Source organism: Sorex fumeus, unplaced genomic scaffold, assembly GCF_029834395.1.
Source record: "Sorex fumeus unplaced genomic scaffold, SorFum_2.1 ptg000095l, whole genome shotgun sequence".
NCBI lineage: Eukaryota > Metazoa > Chordata > Mammalia > Eulipotyphla > Soricidae > Sorex > Sorex fumeus.
Window position 1 is genome coordinate 9163227 of NW_026606152.1, and position 18074 is coordinate 9181300.

At 39.3% G+C, this 18074-nt stretch overlaps 1 protein-coding gene across 5 annotated transcripts in view; it reads left to right on the forward strand.

Annotated features, from left to right (window-relative positions):
- Window positions 1–18074, forward strand: part of IFT88 (intraflagellar transport 88) — a 149282-nt gene that overhangs the window by 19689 nt on the left and 111519 nt on the right. For all 5 annotated transcript variants that reach the window (XM_056133020.1, XM_056133019.1, XM_056133022.1 and 2 more), the window contains 6 exons: window positions 316–379; window positions 1837–1906; window positions 10750–10840; window positions 15549–15653; window positions 16411–16513; window positions 17393–17507. In XM_056133020.1, coding sequence (XP_055988995.1) covers window positions 316–379; window positions 1837–1906; window positions 10750–10840; window positions 15549–15653; window positions 16411–16513; window positions 17393–17507 — 548 coding nt within the window. The remainder of the gene's footprint in view (window positions 1–315; window positions 380–1836; window positions 1907–10749; window positions 10841–15548; window positions 15654–16410; window positions 16514–17392; window positions 17508–18074) is intronic.

Below are 18074 nucleotides of genomic sequence, written 5' to 3' on the forward strand. Positions count from 1 at the left end.
TCTGTAGTTTCTCTCAGATCACAAAGACCAACTAAAATTAGAAGAGTACTCAGCTAATAAACTTTTAAAATTATGTGGGTTGCATCTGAATATTTTTCTCAAACTGAGAGTATACCCTGTTAGATCAGTGGATTGAAATCGTATAGGGCAAAGGAGAAATAGAGGGGGAACTAACAAAGAAGGAGGCAGGCGTAACAAATAAACGGATGATTTAAAATGAGTAGTACAAGTTGGGATTGCATAAAGATCTGTCGTTATGTAGAGCTATCAGATTTCATTTTGTAATACTTTCAAAACTGTTCTTGTTTCTGAAAGGATGGAGTTGCGAGACCTATGACAGCAGTGAGAGCTGCTGGCTTTACAAAAGCAGCTTTGAGAGGTTCGTTACGTAGTCTCATATTCATAGTTTTTTCATATATTTAAGATTTACTGACATTTATATGTTACATTTTATTTATTTTAGCTTTTATATGTTGTTTTTTTTTCTTTTTGGGTCACACCCAGCGATGCACAGGGGTTACTTCTGACTCTGCACTCGGAAATCACTCCTGGCGGTGCTCAGGGGACCATATGGAATGCTGGGAATTGAACCTGGGTTGGCTGCGTGCAAGGCAAACGCCCTACCCACTGTGCTATCTTTCCAGCCCCTATATGTTATATTTTAAATAAAATCCATTGATTCTCATTGAAAATCATTGAAATACCATTGATTAAAATAAATTGCATTGTTGGTTTAGATGCCCTTTGTGAAAGAAAAGGGGTATGCACTCCTGGGAATATATCCCAGAGAGGCAAAAATGTATAGTCGAAGTGACATCTGCACTTGTTTGTTCATTGCAGCACTCTTTACAATAGCCAGAAACTGGAAGAAACCTGAATGCCCAAGAACAGATGACTGGTTAAACAAACTTTGGTACATCTACACAATGGAGTACTATGTAGCTCTTAGAAAAGATGAAGTCATGAAATTTACATACAAGTGGTACAATATGGAAAGTATCATGCTAAGCGAAATGAGTCAGAAAGAGAGGGATAGACATAGAAAGATTGCATTCATCTGGGGGATATAAAGTAACAAAGTATGAGATTAATACCCAAGAATAGCTGAGATCAGCACCAGGAGGATTACTCCATAACTTAGAGGCCAGCCGGGTATCCTAGAGGAAAGGGCAGTTCAGATAGAGAAGGGAGCACCAAATAAAGGATGTTTGGAGGATCCTCCCAGGAGGGGAGATGCATGTCGAAAGTAGACTATGGACTGAACATGTTTGCCACTCAATGCCTCTTTTGCAGACCACAACACCCAAAAGGAGAGAGAGAACACAGGGGATTGCCCTGCCACAGAGACAGGGGGGATGGGGGGATGGGGGTGGGAGGGATATTATCCATGGTGGTGGAAAATGGGCACTGGTGGAGGGATGGGTATCTGATCATTGTATAATTGAAACCAAAGCACAAAAAAAAAGAAAAGAAAAGGGGTATGAAAATACTCAGTATCTCAATTTGGATGGTAGTTATATTGGCGTGTAATTATTTAAATATATTGTGTACATTTAAAAATCTATGTTTTATCTAAGTTAAACCAATTAAAAAATTTAAGATAAAAATATATAAATGTGTAAGTTACATAATGATTAAAAATAAAATTATTCTGATGTTTGTTGCACTGGTACAGAAAATTTTTTAAAATTTCTTGATGAATATGTAGAAAAATAAATGCCCTGATCATTCAATAAATAGGTAATAGAAGCCACTTAATAGGTAACTTAAATAATTTGTACAAGGTTTCATAATTATGCTAAGTTAAACAGTGAACTCTTATATTGTATATCTCAGGCTCTGCATTTGACCCTCTTGGCCAGTCAAGGGGATCTGCTCCACCTTTGGAAGCCAAAAATGAAGATAGGTATGTATCTCTTCATGTTGCTGTTTTATTATTGTTTCATACTGTACAGTTTTTATTTTACCAAATACATTGTTCTTAGGTGTTTTGAGAAGTTCAGGTCCACATAATAGTAATCAGAATGTCATTTTGTGTCAGGCTGGAGATTTGACTTAGTTGTAGATTGAGATCCTGGGTTGATTCCTTGGCTCCATGGGGAAAAGAGGGAAAGAGAGAAGAAAGGAAAAGCACTGTGTACCATGTATATATGATTGTGATTGTAAAGATACATGGTACACAGGGCTTTTCCCTTCTTCTCTCTTTCCCTCTTTTCCCCATTGTAAATAATGGAAGTAATTTAACTTGGAAAAGGTATGTTTGATTTTATAGGGACAGTTTTGATACTCTCAGGACAGCTGGTGTTGTGAATATTAATTGAATATGCTTATTTTAGAAGAAGGATATTTAAAATAACATGATTACATATAAGAAATTAGTTTCTCATCAGTATTGAGAATTTTAATTTTTATGGAATTTTTACTAGCAATGATAGAGCAGCCAAAAAAACTATGTTGTAGGGGTCAAAGAGATAGTATAGGGGGTAGGGCACTTGCCTCGTAACAGCTGACCTGGGTTCAATCCCTGACACCATCTAAGTACTGTTGAGAGGACAAGCCAACATTTACCGAGTATCACTGTTTGCCAGGCTCTGTGCAGGTGCTTTCCATAAGTGCAGACTGACTGAACCCAGCTATTATTATCACGAGTGGATAGAGAAAGAACATGAAACCCAAAGGTTGCAACGTGGTAATATATTTGAACCCAAGATGTCTATTTCCAGAGCTTATCACATTGCCGGCTGGAGCGATAGCACAGCGGGTAGGGCGTTCGCCTTACAAGCGGCCAACATGGCCGACCTGAGTTCGATTCCTCCGCCCCTCTCGGAGAGCCCGGCAAGCTACCGAGAGTATTCGATATGCCAGACACAGTAACAACAAAGTCTCCAATGGAGACGTTACTGGGCCTGCTCGATGAAATCGACGATCAACAGGAGGGCCTTTACCTTTACCTTTATCACATTGCCCATTACATCATTTTTCTTATATATAATACATTTTTTTAAAGTTATAATTTAAAGCCCAATGTTTAGGTTATTGTCTGAATTATATTTCTCTTCATAACTTTGAATTGCTATAGAAAGTCAGATTCCTTTGAGCACTACTTAATGACAGTTTACTAATAAGATTATATTATTTAATGCCGTGTCATTTAGAATCCTTTCAGCCGCTCACAACAGAGACAGGTCAGAAAAACACATGAATATTTGTTATCTTGCATAGCAGAAAATATGATGGCAGGACAAGTCCAAGAAAGTCTAATTTGCCATCTCAGTAGCATCGTGCCAGTGCAATTCACTGACTCTCTTGGCATTGATCAAGAGTCTGCAGATCCTTATGATGAAATGCAGACTTGGAAAGTCCACAGTTTTAGGTCATTTTTAAGGAGTAAACAGGTTTTTAAAAAATATTATTCCCTTGAAGTTTACATTGGTTTGCAAGATTATATATGTTTATATGTTTTAGGGGGTACAGTGCTGCCATATCACAATTACTTCCAAACAGCCAGCTAGTATCCCTCCGCTACAGTTCTCTGAACTTACTCTACCTTTCCCCCAGTTTACTCTTATGCTAAGTAAGCTTTTTATATTATTATGACTACTTACATAATATAGTGGTTAAAACAGTAGTGTGTTCTTTAATGAAATTACAGGTTTGTCTTAGCTATTCTTAGACTTTAAAAGCACATAATGGACATGGTTATTAGCCTGTCCCCACTGTCCCTTGCAGGCTGGATCTGCCTGGACTCTTTGGAGCCCAGTGGTCCCTGTGAATCTCTGCCTGCCCAAAAGAAGAGAGCCACACCCAGTTGACTTGGCCTGCCCCTGCCACCTCTTGCATGTGAGGGATATACACCTGGCCTCTCTCGAGCTCAGCTGCCCTAATCACTGCTTCATGTGGGAAGGCAGCCTCCACCTGAGGGGATGGATATTTCTGGAGCTAGCTAGCTTTGCCTAACCACAGTGAGGACATCCTGAGCCTCGGTACCCTTGACCCCTGTCCATATAGGACCCCTGCCCAGCTCCCTCCTTGGGGGCAGCAGTTCCCCAAGGAACAAACATAATGAAGAAGCAGAAGAACCCACTTGTACTAAAGGACAATGACAAAAGCGCTGGAAAGATCTGATCCACAGAAGACCTCTGTAATCTCCCAGAAAAGACTTTAAAAGTGATGGTTATTAATCTCTTCAGTGAGCTGAAGAAAACAGCAGAGGAAAGTTCCAACAAGGAAAGAGAATATAATATACTTTAGATTACAGAGTTGAAAACTTGCTTATATAAATGAGAATAGGCATTTTATTGTATTTTATTAAATGATTTTAATTTTCTTATTTACCTAGGTTAAAATCATACAGCAATCACAAAACATTTTTGTTTGTTTTGTTTTGGGGCAATGCTCAGGGGTACTCCTGTCTCTGCACTTAGGAATTACCCCTGCTGGTTCTAGGGGGGACCATATGGGACACCAGGGTTTGAACCCAGGTTGACTACTTGCAAGGCCCTATTCACTGTAGTATCACTCTGGCTCCTATTTCAATAATTTTGATGGCCTGAATTCACCAGTGGCTGATTAGATCAGAAAGCTGAATGAACCCAGCCTTTACTGCTTACAGGAACACAGACTTAAATTTAAAATTAAATCATATTGGCAAGCAACAAGGCTAAAAAGGGTGGGATGTCATATTTAGAGCAGACAAAATTGACTTCAGTCTAAAGAAATACAAGACAGATGGATATTACATGACATGACGATCAGGGGATATACACACCAATAAAACATTCATTGACATGTACATCAAATGATGGATCATCAAAACAACTACTAGCATACTTGAAGGAAAATATTGACACAGACACAAAAGTAGTAGATTACTGTCATTTATTACCATTATGTAGACTAGCCAGAGAACCCATAAAGAAGCAGTAGTTTTATATATAAATAAATTAATATGATACACTATCAATAAAAATAAAGACTAAAAAAACGTGACTATTACCATTGCATAGAAACCATTTGATAAGATCCAGTCCCCATTTATGGTAAAAACTCTTAGCAAAACAGGAATTGAAAGAATTTACCTTAGTACTATATAGGCATATAAAATACATAATAAACCCACAGGCTTACATGATCCTTAAATGGGAAGAAAATTTACTCCAGGATCAGGAACAAGACGAGGAATTACATTTTTACTGCTGCAGTTTAACACAGTCCTTGGCAGGGTAACTTGACAGGAAAGAGAAAATTAATTTTAAATGTGAGTAACAAAAGTTCCTGACTTTTCTATATACAAATAATGAAATAAAAGAGATATTCTAAAAGAAAATCTATTTCACAATTCTGCTTCAGAAAATCAAGTACCTAGGAATCAGCTTAATTTAAAAGGTGGAAGACCTATACAAAGAAAACTACAAAACACTCTTTAAATAAAGAAGACATAAAGAAAATGAGAACATATTCCCTGTTCATAGATTGAGATGTTTGTCCTCAAAATGGCAATACTCCCCAAAGCATTATACAAATTCAGTGCTGTCCATATAAAGATACTCATGGCATTTTCCAAAGAAAAAGACCAAACACTCCAGAAATTCAAATGGAACAATATTTCCACCCCCAATAACCAAAGCAATCCTCAGGAAAAAGAAGATGGGAGGCAACACTTTAAACTATACTACAGAGCAGTAGTAGTTGGTATTGAAATAAAGACAAACACTCAGATTTATGGCATAGAACTGAAAATAGAGACAGACCTCAGGCATATACTCAGTCTTTGATAAAGGAGCAGAAACTTGAAGTGGACCAAGGAAAGCTTCTTTGACAAGTGGTGCTGGGAAAACTGGTCAGCCACTGGCAACAAACGAACAAAACCCTCAGACCTCTTTCTAATGCCATGCACTAAAGTCAGATCAAAATATAGGTTAAAAACCGAGATAGTAGATCTGAATATATAAGGTTCGTAGAGGAAAACAGGCAGACTCTCCATTCTATTCTCCAATTGAAGCTAGAGACATCTTTAAGGAACAAACATAATGAAGAACCCACTTGTACTAAAGGACAGTGACAAAATTAAGTTAGGGAAAGTGACAACATTTGGAATATCTTGGATTAAAGGAAATCAAAGAAGAATTTTTTAAATTCCTTGAAACAATTGAGCATGAAGACATAATTAGAATACATAAGACACAGAAAAATCTGTAGTAAGGGCTGTTCATAGCAATATATGCTTAATTCAGTAAAGAAAAGTTAAACTCAATGACCTGACCTTGAGTACGAAACACCAAAAAGAAACAACAGTGAGCACCAAAATTAATTAGGGAATAATGAAAATTAGAGCAAAAATCAAAGATATAGAAATCAAGAAAACTACACAAAAGTGTCAGTGAAACCAGGAACTGATTTTTCAAAAGAATAAACAAGATTGACACACCTTTAGCTAAGTTTTTGAGGAGATAGAGAAAATTGCAGTGAACAGATTAGAGATGAAATTACAGCAGAGATCCTGGGTTGTAAGAGGTCACTGTGAACAGCTCTATGCCTCTAAGCTGGAGAATCCAAAAGAAGTAGACTAATTCTTAGAATCATACAACCTACCAAGATGGAATCAGGAATAGTAGATAGAATGGCTCAGCTGCACAACCAATCTGCAGCTCAGGATGGGAGATGCGGACTGAAAGTAGACTATAGACCGAACATGATGGCCACTTAATACCTCTACTGCAAAAATCTGAATAAGAAAATTGAAATGGTAATTTAAAATCTCCCAAGAACAAAAGCTCTGGTTCAGATGGGTTCACTAGTGATTTCCACCAAACTTCAGGGAAGACCGAGTGTCCATACTCTTCAAGCTTTTCCAAAATATCAGAGAAAATCATTAACAACTTCTAAGAAGTGTTGTTATTCTGATACCAAAAAAAGACAAGATTTCACTAAAGAAAATGACAGACCAACATTCCTTATGATCAGTTAACTAAATTCAACAATATATCAAATTCTAACCATGATGAAGTGAGATTCATCCCAGGAATGCAAGAATGGTTCATTATACATATATTAATGGTTGTCATACACCATATCAACAAAAGGAAAGATAAAAATTGTGATTATATCAATAAATGTAAAGAAGACTTTGATAAGAGTCAGCATTCATTATTTAAAAAAAAAACATAAAACAACCTCAGGGCTGGAGCAATAGTACAGCGGGAGGGGCTGGGGTGATAGCACAGCAGGTAAGGCATTTCCCTTGCCGCGGCTGACCAAGGTTCTATTCCCAGCATCCCATATGGTCCCCTGAGCACCACCAGGAGTGATTTCCTGAGTGCAAAGCCAGGAGTAACCCCTTTGCATCGCTGGGTGTGACCCAAAAAAGAAAAAAAAACCTCAAGTGAATACTGATACACTACTCCTGATAGTAATGGAGTAGTTATTATCATATAGCCAACATCATACTCAACAGTGAAAAACAGAGTCTTCTTTCCCTCTGAGTGCCAGAACTCGGCAAAGTTGTCCATGTTCTCCACTATTACTCAGTATGATTTTGGAAGCCCTTCTTACAGGAAACAGGCAAGAATAAGACATCAAAGTGACTCAAATTATAAAAGAAGTTAAGCTGTTTGCAGATGACTTGTTAAATATGCATAGATAACCCTAAAGACTAGGAAAAAATTCTAAGAAAAAATGTTTCAAAGTGGCAGGTTATAAAATGAACACACAAACATCAGTTGCATTCTGTATGCAAATAATGGACTAGACCAGAAAGAACTAAAAAGACAACCCCATTGGAAATAGCATTCAAAATAATCAGGTACCTAATAATCAAATTATTAAAGGATGCAAAAGAAAATGAAAACTATGAGTCAGTATTGAAAATATAGGATCCAGCTCCACAATTAATCTCCAGAAAAACATGATGCCACTGAATCTCCCCAAGTAGAGTGGTCCAGGCTGAAAATTCTGGGGCCTTCTCAGAATGGAGGCAGGTAGATTTCCCATTGTGCCTGAAGACAGGCAGCTTATAGTATGCCCAAACCCTCTGAGATAGAATGGCCTAGCTCCACAACCAATCTGCAGCTCAGGATGGGAGATGCGGACTGAAAGTAGACTATAGACCGAACATGATGGCCACTTAATACCTCTACTGCAAACCACAACACCCAAAAGGAGAGAGAGAACGAAAGGGAATGCCCTGCCACAGAGGTGGGGTGGGGTGGAGGGGACGGGGTGTGGGTGGTAAGAGGGATGCTGGAACCATTGATGGTGGAAAATAGGCACTGGTGGAGGGATGGGTACTCAGCCATTGTAAGACTGAAAAGCAAGCACTAAAGTTTGTAAGTCTGTAACTGTACCCCACGGTGATTCACTAATAAAAAATTAAAAAAAAAAAACTTGGATAGCCACATAAGAAGAAAATGAAACTGGATCTCTCGTACCATTCACAAAGTTAATTCATTGTGGACTAAAGATTTAAGGATTAGACTAGAATTTGTGAAATACGTTGAGGAAAACATAGGCAGAACTCTTCATGATATAGGACTCAATGGTACGACTTTACTATAAGAAAGAAAACAAAAAGGGACCGGAGCAATAGCACAGGGGGTAGGGTGTTTGCTCTGCACGCGGCCGACCCACGTTCAATTCCCAGCATCCCATATGGTCCCCCGAGTACCGCCAGGAGTGATTCCTGAGTGCAAAGCCAGGAGTAACCCCTGAGCATTGCCAGGTCTGACCCAAAAAGCAAAAAAAAAAAAAAAGACATGCAAAAATAACCTAACAAAGATAACATCAAACTAAAGAACTTTTGCACTGTGAAACATGAGACTAATAATAAAACACACCCCACTGAATGGAAGAAAACTCAAAGAATCTGTAAAGCACTCACTCTCAAAGCCAAATAACATTAATAACCTTGGTAAAAAATGGGGAGAGGAGATGAATAGATTTTCCTCAAAGATAGCATAAAGATAATGAACAAATATGAAAAATTGTTCATTCATCATTACTGATTATTAAAATACAAATTGAAAGAATGTATTATTACCTCACGCCTTCGAGAATTATCTACATCAGAATGTTTGGGCCAGAGAGATAGTAGAGTGGGTAGGGCACTTTGCCTTGCACACAGCTAACTCAGGTTCAACCCCCAGCATCCCATTTAGTCCCCTGAGAACTGCCAGGAGTGATTCCTGAGTACAGAGTTTAGGATTAACCCCAGAGCACTACCAGGTGTGGTCCAAACAGTACTACATGGAAAGTATCATGTTAAGCGAAGTGACTCAGAAAGAAAGGGATAGACATAGAAAGATTGCATTCATCTGGGGAACATAAAGTAACAAAATAGGAGACTAACACCCAAGAATGGCCGAGATTAGTACCAGGAAATTTACTCTATGGCTTGGAGGCCAACCACACATACTAGGGAAAAAGGGAGTTCAGATAAAGAAGGGAACACCAAATAAAGGTGTGTTGGGAGGATCCTCCCAGGATGGGAGAAGCATGCGGAAAGTAGACTATAGACTAAACATGATTGTCACCCATTGCCTCTTTTGCAAACCACAACACCCAATAAGAGAGAGAGAACAAAAGGGAATGCCCTGCCACAGAGGCAGGGTGGGGTGCGGGGGATGGGGGGTGGGAGAGATACTGGGATCCGTGGTGGTGGGAAATGGACACTGGTGGAGGGATGGGTATTTGATCATTGTATAATTGAAACCCAAGCACAAAAATGTGTAAGTCTGCAACTGTACCTCATGATGTCTCACTATTAAAAAAATTTAAAAAAATAAATAAATAGAAATTCACTGAAAAACTAAAAAAAAAAAGGTTTACAAATACTAAGAGCTGGAGAGGATGTGGAGACAAAGCAGCTCTTACTGCTAGTGGGACTACTGCTTAATTCAGCATTTGGGAAATGGCTTCAAACTTATTGAAAAAATAGCTTCCACATGATCCTGCAGTTCCACTTGGCTTCTACTCCCAAGTATCCAAGAACATTCATCTGAAAGGAATGTATACACAACTGCATTCCTTGCAGCATTATCTACAAAGACCAAGAACTGGAAACAACCCAAGTACTCAACAACAGATGAGTGGATAAAGTAATTGTATTATCCACACATTGAATAGCACAGCGGGTAGGGTGTTTGCCTTGCGCGCAGCCAACATGGCTGACTGGAGTTCTAATCCTCTGCCCCTCTCGGAGAGCCCGGCAAGCTACCGAGAGTATCCCACCTGCACGGCAAAGCCTGGCAAGCTACCCGTGATGTACTTGGTATGCCAAACACAGTAACAAGTCTCACAGTGTTATTGGGCCCGCTCAAGCAAATCGATGAACAACAGGAGGACGAGACAGTGACAGTGACACATTAAATACTACTCAGCTATGAAAAGGATGAAATATTTCAATTTGCTACAAGTTGGATAGAACTGAAGGAAGTTAGGTGAAGTTAGATTAAGTGAAGTGAGTTAGAAAGAAAAACGTGAGATAATCTCATATATGGTTTATAAAGAAAAAAAGCAAGGGATTAGAAAATCTCCAGTGAAAATAACCCAGAGATATGGTTAATAGAATGGTGACCTGAGGGTGCTACGTGGGAGAGGGAAGGGATATTAGATCAGTGGTGGAAAGATTTTCTTGTTCTCAAGGGGCATGATGTAGAAGCAGTGAAGGTATAAAACAATAATGTTGGTACTATTATAAAAAAAATTCCAATTACAAGAGGTGAATCATCCAAAGTACACTTTTTTTTTCAATAGCCCTGAAGAAAAGATTAGACAATTAGAGAAGAAAGTAAATGAGTTGGTAGAAGAAAGCTGTATTGCCAACAGTTGTGGAGACTTAAAATTGGTAAGTTCAGTGGGATTTACTATTATGAAGTCTCTGCCTTTATTTATACAGAAAGGTATGTGTCCCAATTTTGAAATTAACTAGTGAAGCAATTTTTTTTTGAGAACCTGGCATTATAATTTGCTTCATAAACTTTAATGTCTTAACAGTTGTCTTAAGGATAGGTGGTTAAGCTTGGTAATGTGTAACATCCTAACTCAGTCCCTGGAACTGAATGCTCTTCTCCATCAGCATAGTCACATGTGTCTCTAATGGTCCCTGAGTACCACTGAATTTTTTAAAAGATGGGCTGGAGAGATGGTAATGTGAGTAAGGCACTTGCCTTGTATGTGTCCACCCAAAGGTCCTATCTGTGGCACCACATATGGTCCCCTGAGCCTTGCCAGGAATGATCCCTGAGCAGAGAGAGATGTGGTTTCTCTCATATTAACCCCCACCCCCACCCAAAAAAAGCGAACTAAAGAACAAAAAATAAAACTAATTGGGCCAGAGAGATAGAACCAGGAGGTAAGGCACTCGTCTTTCATGTAGCTCAGACAATGCTAGGGGGTACTCCTGAGCATAGAGCGAGGAATCACCCATAAACATGCCAGGTACAACCTAAAAGTAAAACAAAACAAAAAATTCAATTGATTTATTTTTTAAAAGTTTAATTTTTATTTTTGGATCCCACCTTATGGTGCTCAGGGCTTACTCCTGGCTCTACGCTCAGGATCACTCCAAGCAATGCTTGGGGACCATGTGGGGATTTCACCAAGGTCAACTCCATGTGAGATAAGTGCCTTACTCTCTGCTTTATTTCTCTCACTCTGTTTTGTAATTCTTGATATTGGTCATTTCAGTTGAGGAAAATGTTTGATGTATTGACTGATTAAAACTTTTTGTTTTTTTGGTGGAGGGGTGGGTTGTTGAACCACACAGTGATGCTCAGAGATTACTCCTGACTTTGTGCTCAGAGATAATTCAGGCAAGATTACAACAACCATAAGTGGTGCTGTGGATTAAATTCAGTTTCATTGATCTTTTGAGTTGTCTTTTTGGTTTAGCTTTTTTTATTTCTAGTACTGATGTTTATTACTTAAACCTGCTGATTCTTTTTTTTTCTTTTTAAAAAATTATTATTATTATTCGTCGATTGCCTCGAGCAGGCCCCAGTAACGTCTCTTTCATCCTTCAGCCCTGAGATTATATTCAAGGCTCTTTAGGAGAATGAGACCCATCATTGTTACTGATATTTGGCATATTGGGTACGCCACGGGGAGTTTGCCAGACTCTGCCCTGTGGGCAGGCTACATTCGATAGCCTGCAAGTTTGTCCAAAGTAGGAATGAGATAATAAGATGTCATAATAAGATGTCCGGGAACTGGTTTTTATAGTCTCTGAGTCTTGGCCGTTGATGGGATTACGGTCACGGTCCTCCCGTATTTCATTGATTTGCTCGAGCGGGCCCAGTAACGTCTCCATTGGAGGCTTTGTTGTTACTGTGTTTGGCATATGGAATACGTCACGGGTAGCTTGCCAGGCTCTGCCGTGAGGGTGAAATACTCTTGGTAGCTTGTCGGGCTCTCCGAGAGGGGCTCTCTCTCGGGTCGGCCATGTTGGCTGCTTGTAAGGCAAACGCCCTACCGCTGTGCTATCGCTCCAGCCCAATGGGATTACATAATAATAATAATAATAATTATTATTTTTAATCACCGTGAGGTACAGTTACAAAGCTTACCTGTTTGAGTTTCAGTCATACAATGATTGATCACCCAACCCTCCACCAGTTCACATCTTCCACCACCAAGATTCCCAGTATCCCTCACATCCTACCCTTTCCCCTGCCTCTATGGCAGACAATCTCCCCCATACTCTCTTTTTTATTGCTTGTTATGATAGCATGAAGGTACCAGCAGAGGAACAAAGGCATGCGGGTCCCGGGGCTGAGATCTCCAAGCCTGCTCGGATCGGGGCTGAGCATCCTCCACCCAGATCCTCCACATTCCAGTAGGAAGGGATCACACCTACCAACTGGCCCCCTGGTGCCGTGTAATCCCATCAACGGCAAAACCCAGAGACTATAAAACCCAGCTCCTAGAAGCGCGCGGCCGCATTTGCGGCCATGCAACATCTTTTTTTTTTTTTAATCTCATTCTTACTTTGGACAAACTGGCAGGCTACTAAATGTAACCTGCCCACATGGCAGAGTCTGGTAAACTCCCCATGGTGTACCAAATATGCCAAATACCAGTAACAATGATGGGTCTCATTCTCCTAGCCCTGAAAGAGCCTTGAATATGGCACGTTTTTTTAAAAATCTCAGGGCTAGGATGAAGGAGACGTTACTGGGGCCTGCTCGAGGCAATCGACGAACAATAGGATGGTCGTGATCGTGATCGTGATGAATAGCATCAAATGTTGCTCCTGGAATTCTAAAATTTTAGATTATTAGGGTTTGGAGAAATCTCTACAGTGAGCTGCTCGGTTCAGAGATTCTTTTTTGTGTCTCTGAATCATGGCCGTTAAGGAGCTTAAGCAGCAGCTGGAGGCAGTTCGTGGGCATGACCTCCAGTGTCCCATGGGAATGGGGGATGAAAGGGACCGGCCCATCCCCTGTCCCTTGAGGCCTGGAGTTTGCCATCACTGAACCTGCGTACTGGTACTTCTCATTGGGTTTTGGAAGTTGGCGACCGCCAGGATTTTTAGGGGCCAGGTGGAGGGATGATGTCTGCGTCCTTCTGAGGCACCCCAGTGAAGTTGGCCTGGCTTAAAGTCTGGAGGCATCTCTGAAGCAAGCTGCTCAATTTGGAGAGTCTTTTGTGTGTCTCTGGATCATGCCCCTTATTTCCATCTTTTCCAGAGAAGTAAGCTATTGGCATATGCCCTACAGGGCACGCCTCCTCACCCGCATTGTGCTGTGCTGCTGGCCCTAACTGCCGGCCCTAACTGCGGCTTTTGATCTCTTACAAGATTTATGGGTCTCTGAAATAAGGCCAATAAGTAAGCTTGTATAACTGAGCCAGAGGTGGTTTGTGGTGTGTCTCCCATACACCTAACTTTGCCCATTTAATTTTTCGATAAACTTGGCCCCAAGTTGTTGGGATCCGGCCAAAGGCACAGGGTTGCAACCCTGCTAATTCCTGGTACTGTTTGTTCTTCTTCTCCTAGTTCCTTCAGGTATTAAATTAGAATATTTGAGATTTTTCTAATTTATTGATATGAGCCTGTGTAATGTCCATCTGAATTCTTATTCCATGAAAACAAGTTAAGTACCCGAAGACTTAGGAATTGTAAGAAAAAATAAATAGACATGCAGGAGCCAGAGAGATAGTACAACAACTCAGGCACTTGCCTTGCATATGGCTAACTGGGTTTGGTTCCTGGCACCCCAGCTGTTCCCCTGAATCTGCCAGTAGTGATCCCTGAGTGTAGAGCAAGCAGTAATCCCTGAGCATGGTCACGTGGGGCCCCCAACTCCAAAATAAATATATAGTCATGGTCAGATCTTACAAGTGGTAGAAATGTGTTGATAAAGAAACTTGATTTGAGGAAATATATTTTTATTATCTGTGAGATAGACCATTACAAAGCTGTTCATGATTGGGTTTCAGTCATACAATGATCCAACACCTATCCCTTCACCAGGGTACATTTCCCACCACCGTTGACCCCCATTTCCCTCTTACCATACCCCAACAGCCTCCTATCACCCCTCGCCCCTACCTGCCATGATGGCGGCACTTTTCTTCTTTTTCTCTCTCCTTTTATACATTATGGTTTGCAGTACAGGTGCTAAGAGGTCATTGTGTTTGTTCAGGGCATTCAGTATTTTTATCAGGTAAGGCTGGAGTAGCTTTTTAACTGGGTGATAGCTTTGGGGTGTGAAGATAACTGCCGAGGCTTCTGGAAGTACAGGGAATTGGGAGATAGTAGCCCATTTTGACCCCGAGAAAGCCTAGAGATTTCAGTCATAAAACCCACATACCCAGATTTTCAGCAGATTAATCTTGGTGAGGTTCGTCCCAAAACATCAGAGTCTGGCTGGGGGCATGGTGACAATTTTGGATTGTGGAAGCAAGTGGCTACTGGGGGCTCTGCTTGGATGAGCACCAGGCTGAACCACCCCCCGCAGTTTACCCCAGTCTGTTCAGCCTTGCACGAGTCCAAGATTAACTACAGCTTTTGATCTCTTTTGAGATTTATTTATGGGTCTCTGAAGCAAGGCCAGTAAATGAGCTTATATTAGCTGAGCTGCAGGTGGTTTGTGGGCATGGCTCCCACATACCTAACTTTTGGCCATTTAATTTCCCAGGAAACTTGGTTTCAAGTTGTTGGGTCCAACTAGAGGCACAGTGGCAATTTGGGGGTATCAGTGAGCCTGAAGGCACCATCAGGCTGCTGATGCACTTACCCTGTGGGTATAGGTTGGCCTGTTGGTGGCACTGCATCCCCCGAGAAACGATTTTTATTCCTATTCTTTATACTTTCTATTCTTTATCAACAACCAAAAAAGCAGGACTTTTTTTTTTTTATGGCTGGTGAGTTCCAGTTTAAACACATACTCTAGGTTGTTTTCAAGAAGGGTTTATGTGTAGAATAGAGCATAGCATCCTGGGAGCCTAAACATGGGTAAAGTGTCTAACCATGCTTTATGTGGCCATCTCCAAATGCATCCTATGCTCATATTAAATGCTCAGTAATTTTCATTGTAAAAATTTGATTTCAGGCTTTAGAAAAAGCAAAGGATGCAGGAAGAAAAGAGAGAATTCTCGTGAGACAGCGAGAACAAATCACAACTCCAGAAAATATCAATTTGGATTTAACTTACTCAGTAAGTATGAAGGACTTGTTGAACGAAATTACTTTGATTCATATTTTAAGATTTAAGGAGTCTTTTTTTCTTATATTTCTTAATTGTTTTCTTTAAAAAAATTTTTTCAGTTAGACCTTATTAGTCCAGAATGTAAGCATTAGTTCATGAGATACTTTTTTTTTCTTTTTTTTGGGGGGGTCACACCCGACTATGCACAGGGGTTACTCCTGGCTCATGCACTCAGAAATTACTTCTGGTGGTGCTCGGGACCATATGGGATGCTGGGAATCGAACCTGGCTCGGCCGTGTGCAAGGCAAACCCCCTACCCACTGTGTTATTGCTCCAGTCCCCAATACTTTTGTTTTTGATCTGTGTAAAGATTTTTTGTATTTAGTCAATTAGTTGTTGTATTAAATGTCTAAGCTCTTGAAAGCCTAAAGATTAGGTGACTAGTGATTTTATAAAGTGACTCTTATAGAGATTTACTTTTTTCAGTGTTATTATTAGTTTTATGAAACTTTGGACTTTTAGCCTGTGAAACTTAAACACTTCACACTAGGAAAATAAGTCGTATTCTGTGAAGTATTTTTTTTTTTAAAAATAATTTCTTGCAACAGTTTTTGTAACATTTCTCTAATTCTGAAATGTATTTCTTTGATATTTATGTACCACTTTATTTATTTATTATTATTTTTCTTGATATAAATGTCTTACTTTGTTATAGTTATTAAGGCAACTGGTACCTAAAATATTTTTTAAAAATTTATTTTGTAGGTTCTTTTCAATTTGGCCAGTCAGTATTCAGCTAATGAAATGTATGCTGAGGCACTAAATACATACCAAGTTATAGTGAAAAATAAGATGTTTAGCAATGCAGGTGGGTTCATATAACCAGTTTTTCCAATATTACTTTCATAGTATAATTTACATTTCAGTGTATTTTATTTATTAAATACTTTGAATATGAAAATATGTAAATAATAAAATGCAATTGATAGTGTATTTTGAGTGGGGTATATATTCTGACATTACAGGTAGAATGTATCAAAGCAATTCTATAGAACATGCCTCTTATATATGTTATATTTGAGATATCTTGATATAAATATATAAAGCTCTGTATATTTCCTTTTATTTTGATCAGATGTCTTGATATAAACGTCTTACTTTGTTATAGTCATTAAGGTAACTGGGACCTAAAATATTTTTTAAAAGTTTATTTTTATCTTTATTTATGTATTTATTTTTTGCTTTTTGGGTCACACCCAGCAATGCTCAGGGGTTACTCCAGGCTTTGCACTCTGGAATTACTCCTGGCGGTGCTCGGGGGACCATATGGGATGCCAGGGATTGAACCCGGGTCAGCCGCATGCAAGGCAGACGCCCTACCCACTGTGCTATTGCTCCGGGCCCCTTATTTTTAACTTTAATATAGGAATTTAATCTCTAGAAGGATTAAACTAATGGGATCTAAAATAATAATTTTTTTCAATATTTTTATTTTGTAGCTTCTTTTCAGCTTGTCTAGTCAGTATTCAACTAATGAAATATAGTTTTTAATTTAAGATGTTAAATGTGTGGGTTTTTTGGTAGCAGTATTTCCTCATAGAAAATTAGTGTATAAACACAAAAAGTGGAAAAAATGAGTTTTTGAGGTAGTCTATATAACTTGAGAAAAGCTTCAAATACTATATAATATCATCTAAAATATAGAAAAAACAAAGAGATTGAATAGTTTACCTTTTTTTTTAATTAGGAAGGTTGAAAGTGAATATGGGAAATATTTATTTGAAGCAAAGAAATTATTCCAAAGCCATTAAATTCTATCGAATGGCGTTAGATCAAATTCCAAGTGTTCATAAAGAAATGAGGTAAGTTCATAAAATAAAATTATTATTTTTCAGAAATAAAATAACTTTTCTCATTTGTGGTCAGTGGGTTGAATGTTTTCAGGTATTTTTAAATGAGATGTTAGATTTACATTATATCTGTAGTATTTGAGTCTGTTTACCTTGTGAGTACTTGCACACACACATAATGATATGCTAAAGATTAAAGGCATAATGGCGATCAGTTGAGATAAAATTAAACTGGATGGCCTTTTTTATCAGTGATAAACCTGCAGACGTTGAGCACCATAATAACTCCATATTAACAAGAAATCAAAACAGGGGCCGGAGAGATAGCTCAGGAGTCAAGAGCAAATACCTTGCATACAGAAGGCCCAGATTTCAATCTCTCACACCACGTGCCTTCTTGCCCTGCTTCTTGCACTACTGTGTATAGCCCTGGAAAATTCCAGGTACCATTAGCCATGGCCCTCATGGCCTTCAGCACTGTTTGTCCAAATAGCACTGCATTGCTGGCCCTTGCATTGAACCATTCAGCCCAGCTGGCTGAGTGCTCTGGGGCCCCCTGAGCACTGCCAGGGAAGCACT